General features: G+C 42.0%; 1 protein-coding gene across 1 annotated transcript in view; it reads left to right on the forward strand.

The window, feature by feature from the left end:
• Positions 1-6,398, forward strand: part of LOC102670645 (Down syndrome cell adhesion molecule-like protein Dscam2) — a 119,534-nt gene that overhangs the window by 92,596 nt on the left and 20,540 nt on the right. Inside the window, exons 13-15 of the mRNA XM_031513683.1 lie at positions 2,593-2,712; positions 5,286-5,468; positions 6,147-6,294. Coding sequence (XP_031369543.1) covers positions 2,593-2,712; positions 5,286-5,468; positions 6,147-6,294 — 451 coding nt within the window. The remainder of the gene's footprint in view (positions 1-2,592; positions 2,713-5,285; positions 5,469-6,146; positions 6,295-6,398) is intronic.

The raw sequence follows: 6,398 nt of genomic DNA on the forward strand, positions 1-6,398 counted from the left end.
ATATATATGTATAAGTATATACGACACGATAGGTGATAGCACACAAGCCGGGAGTCCAGGATTTCCTTCACGCAGCACAGAAAAAGAACGAATATTTTCTAGGGACCGCAGGCTTACGAGTCGTACGATTTATCTTCCTTCTTTTTTTTTTTGATCTCTGTCTATTTCTCTCTCTCTCTCTCTCTCTCTCTATCTTTCTCTTTCTGTCTCTCTTTTTCGTTTTTAATGCATGCCAATCGACGTGCCGGTTAACCGCAACGAATTCGAGGACACGAATTTCTTTCGTTCGTGTAATTTTTCCGGAAGAGCACGTTTCGCCAACGAGCAACGGTTAAAGCAACATCAAGTTAATCCATTGACGACGAGTCGGTAAGGGAAAAAAAAATTGGAAAAAGTAAAATGGACGAATTGAGAAAAAAAGAAAAAAAAAAGAAAGAAATAAGAAGAAAGAAAGATGCTGAGAAGTAAATGAGAACGAAACTTAATTGTTGTTATTATTATTACTTTCTTTTCTCGTTGTTTCATCGTTACTATATATTTGTACATCCTCATTTGATCATCAGCATTTGTAAAGAGTTCGATTTGTAGATTTCGAAAGTTGAGCGTGCTGATTTCTGACTAGAATTAGAACGTTTTTGTTGTTCGGTCGTTTTTCTTTTTTTAATTGCGTACGAATTATTCTTTTTTTTTCTCTCTTTCTATCTTTCTCTCTCTCTCTCTCTCTCTCTTTCTCTTTCTCTCTCTCGTATCTTTCGTTCCCTTTGTTCTACGCGTGTTCGTCCATAGTTATAGTGTCGTTTTATTTTCTATTTTCCTATTTTTATCTTTCTTTTATTTTTCATTTTTTCTATCCTTTTATTTTTTTTATTTTTATTCTTTTTTTTTTTTTTCGTTTCCTTTCTTTCTTTTTGTAGCGGTTTCGTGTACCGAGAGATATTACTTATATTGTGCTCGTGTAATGCAACAAAATGTCTGTGACGGATGTAAAAGCATGCGTTCGCGTAGTTAACGTTTACTGGTTTCAGTACATTTTCTCGTACGATTTTTTTCGCCTACCTTCATATTTTTATCTTTATATACATACGAGCAACTTGGAATGACGATGGAAAGAATGTTGAGATTAACGTTATTTTACTGTGTGCCTCGAAAGTTTTCTCTGCGTGTTTTTTATTCGTATTTATACTGATTATAAGTAACGTTCTTTGAGATAGGATACCGTTATTGCTTTGTCCGTATACGTTGTTCTTTAAAACCTTTATTATTCGATTACGTATTCACATCTTTTTTACTTGGAATGATGCCTGCCGTGTTTTTTATATTTTCGAAATGAAACGATTCTTGCATGCAACACTTTATCCTATCCAATTACGATATACTTTTCTCTATATTACGATTAATCCAAGGAATGCTATTCCTCTCTAACCGATACACGTGTGTATCGGTTGGTTCCCCCTTAATTTGTTCGAAACACTTTATTCGATTTCATTTTATCATTCCTTCCTGTTATCGAGTATATTTTTAATTTTTTACAAATTAATTTTTCCGAGCAACGAGCACGCGTTTTCGTTTCAGTAATTACAGATTAATTACAAACGCACGCATATTTTTTTCTCCCCTCCCTCTCTCCGTTCAGTTTCTAATTTCATTCGACGATCGTTTTCTTTTCTTTTCTTTTTTTTTTTTTTCATTTCATTTCATTCAATCACTGCTCGAAGTTATTTCTGGTAAATTAGTTAGTTTGTTCCTTCCTGTTGATCGACAACAACGAATGAATAAACATCTTACTCTCCCCCTCTGAATACGACATCGTCAATTCAAGTAGTCCAAACACAGACACCACCGATTTTGTTGCCACACACGTTGTTGTTCACGTTATACTAGCGTTGCAGTAAGTATCCAGTAACATTCGAAAACCCGTTGGAAAATTGCATGCGTTTTCACGAGACACACACACACCTACACACACGAGTATATACGCGATTACAAAAAACAAAAGCCACACGACAGCAAAGACAATTGTAGCAGGTAGAGAGAAAAACGCTCGGAAATCGGTCGGATCCTCGTCGACGAAAAACCCGGTCCCGCCATTTCCACAAAAGCGGATCGATGTTCCCTTGCGAACAATGGCTAATTAATTCGAACGAAATATCAGATTTCCCTTCCTTTCGATCGGAGAAGACGAATCGATCGATCTCCATCCCCTTTAATTCGATTCCCCGTTTCAAAAAAATGCGAGGAACATCGAGTTCCACCGAAACGGCTACTTTTCTTCATCGCTTCGCGATCAACGATTCACCTCTCCGCTCTTTTCATCCGAAATACGTTTTCGAAGCCGAGTCTCCCGCACCTGATCCTTTACCCTTTATCCAGAACGAGAGTTCCTAAACGGGTGTTGCGTGTGTCAGCCACGCGAAAACGAGGCGATTGCCTGGAACGCGTATACAGGGACAAAGCGATGGAGAAGGGTGACGCGACGGTGTGAATTGACGCGATCGACGAGGATCGGGGCGAGAGATCGGGCGAAGACGAAACGCCGGTCCGCGGGGAGCCGGCGATCCGGAAGATTTTAAGCCAATTGGATGGTATTTTTAGTGCCGCCGCGCTGGACGGTCGAACCTATCGACCAGAACGCCGTTGTAGGTCACGGCGTCTCCATTGCCTGTCAGGCTGAAGGATTCCCCATTCCGACGGTGACTTGGAAGCAATCGATCGGTAAGTCACGACTCTCCCTCCCCGAGTATCCATCGTCCCCCAACGTGGCGGAGAGATTCCGCTCTCTCTCGCACAGAGTCCCGAAAAACTGGCCCTCTGTCTTACCGGAAACCACCCAAGTAGGGTGACTTATGTCGGACATCGATCCCGAACGATGATGCGATTAGTCAATCTTAAGGGGAACCTTTCTTATCTACTCCTGTTCTTTCTCCTCGAGTGCAAGCTTATCGTTCTCCTTTTGAAATTGTATATGGGTTATTTTTAATAGGTATTTGACAGGTATTTGTGATCGAGGATGGATCGAGGTTTTATTTTTTTTTTTTTTTTTAGAAACATATCCATTTTTCTAAATTTTTCTAAATTCGTGTATTTTTCCACGATATTTTTTTCGCCACGGTCCTCGGCTGATTTATGATACCGCATTCCACTGCAGAAAAATTGTTTGGCGCGTGCAAGTACTCGTAGGTACGCGCTTTGAGTACGGGGGCAAGTTGCTGTAAGAGGTTGATACCACTTAATAAGCGGAATTCAATGCTCGCTTTTCGACGGGTTGTTTCCCTTTACGAGAGACTCGTCTGCATCGATCTTTATAAACGCACACGTGTGTATCCGGGATGTAATGTGATTCCTTTCGAAAAGTTTCCTTCCTATTTATTTTTAATGGTTTCTCTCGTGCTTCGAGTCTACTTAATTGGCAAGATCAATGCCTCTTATCGATTCTTTTCTCTTTCTACGAGAGACAGTCATGAAAATTTCCTTGTTAAGAACGAAAGAATAGAATTTCAAGTGAAACGTCAGTAATAATGATTCCAGTTGAGGGAGAGAGAGAGAGAAAAAAAGGAAATAATCATAGAATTCCGTATAATGTTTTTCGAAGGGAGAAAGAGAGAGAAAGGAAGAGCAGAAAAGGAAATGTAGAAATGAAAGGAAAATGGAGAATCCTACCGTAAGGGAAAATTTAAAATTCTATCAGATGGAATCGATTCGTGAGCCGCTTCCGCCTCGATTTATAAGCAACGAAAAGGGAAGGTCTATTCGAAGGTTGTTCCCATTATAGATATCTATTTTTCCCGTAAAAATTTATCAGCTAATTTTCGAGTCGAATAGAAAACGAAACGGGAGAAACACACGGGACATCTCTCCTCTTTACCCGCGTTATTCCCTTCCCTTTCCGGAAGAAGTTTAATGATAATTCCGGCTGACTTTTCACGCGAATCGATCGACCGTTTTCATCGAGTTACGAGGTTCCGAGTGTATTTAACCCGAGGTTGGCGGAGGTTGACGAAGATATCCATCAGAAATTTCGCTGATCGGCCGTTTCCAGCCGGGTCTCATTCAATCTGAAATAAGCCCTCCGCCCGATGAAACGGGTAGTACAATTAGTTTCACCGGTTCGTTGCCCGTTCACGAACATTATATCGCGCCCCCTCAGGAATGAAATTTCTTCTCCCTTTTTCCTCGATCGCGGGCCATTTCTCGTCTCTCTCTCTCTCTCTCTCTCTCTCCCTATTCCAATCTCGCCAAAGTTAAATTGCTCATTAAGCGAGGGATACATTTCAAATGAGCCGGCCAATCAACCGCGGCGTATCAATTAAACGATTTAATACGCTGCGATTTTCCTTTTATTCTTTCTTTTTTTTGGAAGGGAGGAAGATGAATGTCTACGACAACGTGCCCCTACGTACTCGATGTCGAGAGAGTCGAAAAGTGTACTTTTCGATCGTATTTCCACCCACGTTGTATCTTTTCACGCAACGCTGAGTTTCCTTTGGACATTTACCCACCCGATTCCAGATTCTTATTGTATCGGAAAGAATGTCGAGTGACGTTGATCCGCCGCGGTGGTTACGTTGTTCCGTCGTTTCGAGAATGCGACGAATTCCGAAAGGATATTCCGATACCCCCGGCTGTATAAAATTCTGTAACGTCATAAATGCCTGTCTCACTAGTCGAATTCCTGTGATTCGACGAATCGATAAATGTTTGAAATTTCTTTTTCTTCTCTCTCTCTATATAAAATCAGGTCATCGAACGTTCTAATTTCTAACGTTTCTGTTGCGAATATTGTAATATGTCAGACTGTCTTACTTTCTAAATTTGTTCGAAAACGGACAACTTTATACTGGAAAATAACACTCTATTAAAATTCTAACGCTCTATTAAAATTCTATCGCGATACGACTCGATACGAATCTGCTGGATAATTTGACTAGGCGCAGTGGATCAACGACAATAATGCTCGTAATAAAATGTTTTCTATCTAAAAAAAAAAAAAAAGAAAGAACAAGATGTCCGTCGACGAATACATTTAATAATTATTCTATATTCCTCCCTATTATTTTTCATCGAAATTTGAATTTCAATCCATCCAATATCTTAATCGAATTCGAGTTAAAGAAAGAATTCTTCTAATTCTCCTAGTTTCATAAATAGAATAGAATTGTATTGCGTTCCAAATTCTGTTTACCATTATCTTGGATAACAAGCGGAATACAGACAGAGAATTATCATACGGGAGTTACTTTGGAGGTTCCCTTAATGGTTGCCCTCTCTCTCTCCCTCTCTTTGAACAGGGATGGACACGCCAGGCGACTATAGGGAGCTGGGATTCAGCGGGACCGAGGGTGCGGGGGTTGCGGGGAATGGATCCTTGGTGATCTCACGGGTATCCAGAGATCACGCCGGTTTCTATCTGTGCCAGGCGAGCAACGGGATCGGACCTGGCCTCAGCAAGCTCATTCGGCTAACAGTTCACGGTAAAATATTCACGCAACATCACACGAGTTACAGCCAGGAAGGTGGATCTGTGTCAGCCCGCGAACTTGGGATTCCGGCCACGACCAGCTCGCTCCGAAATTCTTCAGTTCCGTGGCCGAATTTCTCCACACCGATCCATACGTACAAGGGGAACGCCTATATCGGAGGAGGGGAGGGGAGGAGGGGGTCGTTACAGTCCGTTTACCGCAGAGAACTCGCACGTTGCTTTGAAAATCTCGTTACGTTGCGTTTCGACGAGTCGTGTAATGCCGTCCATTTGCGTTTACTCGGTCGATCGTAATTTCGACTTTTCCATTTTTTTATGTGTAGCATACGAATCGAGGGAAACGTTACGAATTATTTTTCGCGCGCGTTGACGCGGAGTAATTGGAGGGAGAGAAAAAAGAAAGGAAAAGGAACTGGATTCGTGGGAAATTTCGATGGTTTTATCGGTTCGATCCGATCGCGCGTATCCCTTTACGTTGATTTTCCGTTCGAGCATAACTCTCGTCCGATCGATCGGATTCGCGTTTCCAAGCGTACGAGGATTCCGAGAGAGAATACGATACGATTTTTCTTTCTTCTTTTACTTTTGGCGTTCCCCTGATAAGAAGAGAGAAACAGAGACAACGATTGAGAAAAATCGTTAAAATGCGAAAAAACTGTTGTGGAAACAGCGGGCCCTCAAGTGTCGGTGAAAACTCAGCAGGAGTCGGTGAGGCGAGGAGAGAGCGTGACGTTACGGTGCGAGGCCGAAGGAGACGCTCCCCTTGATCTGAGTTGGCGTGCGCGTGACAGCAGAGTCGATCCCAACTACGATGTTAGGTTTGTATCGAAATTAATCAAGCCCCCCCCTCCTCTTCCCTTCCCTTCCCTTCTATGTGCATGTTGCTGGGCTTTCGCCGCGGCGAACGATCGACGAGGGCGAC

This window comes from Apis dorsata, unplaced genomic scaffold (genome assembly GCF_000469605.1).
Source record: "Apis dorsata unplaced genomic scaffold, Apis dorsata 1.3 scaffold_683, whole genome shotgun sequence".
Taxonomy (NCBI): domain Eukaryota; kingdom Metazoa; phylum Arthropoda; class Insecta; order Hymenoptera; family Apidae; genus Apis; species Apis dorsata.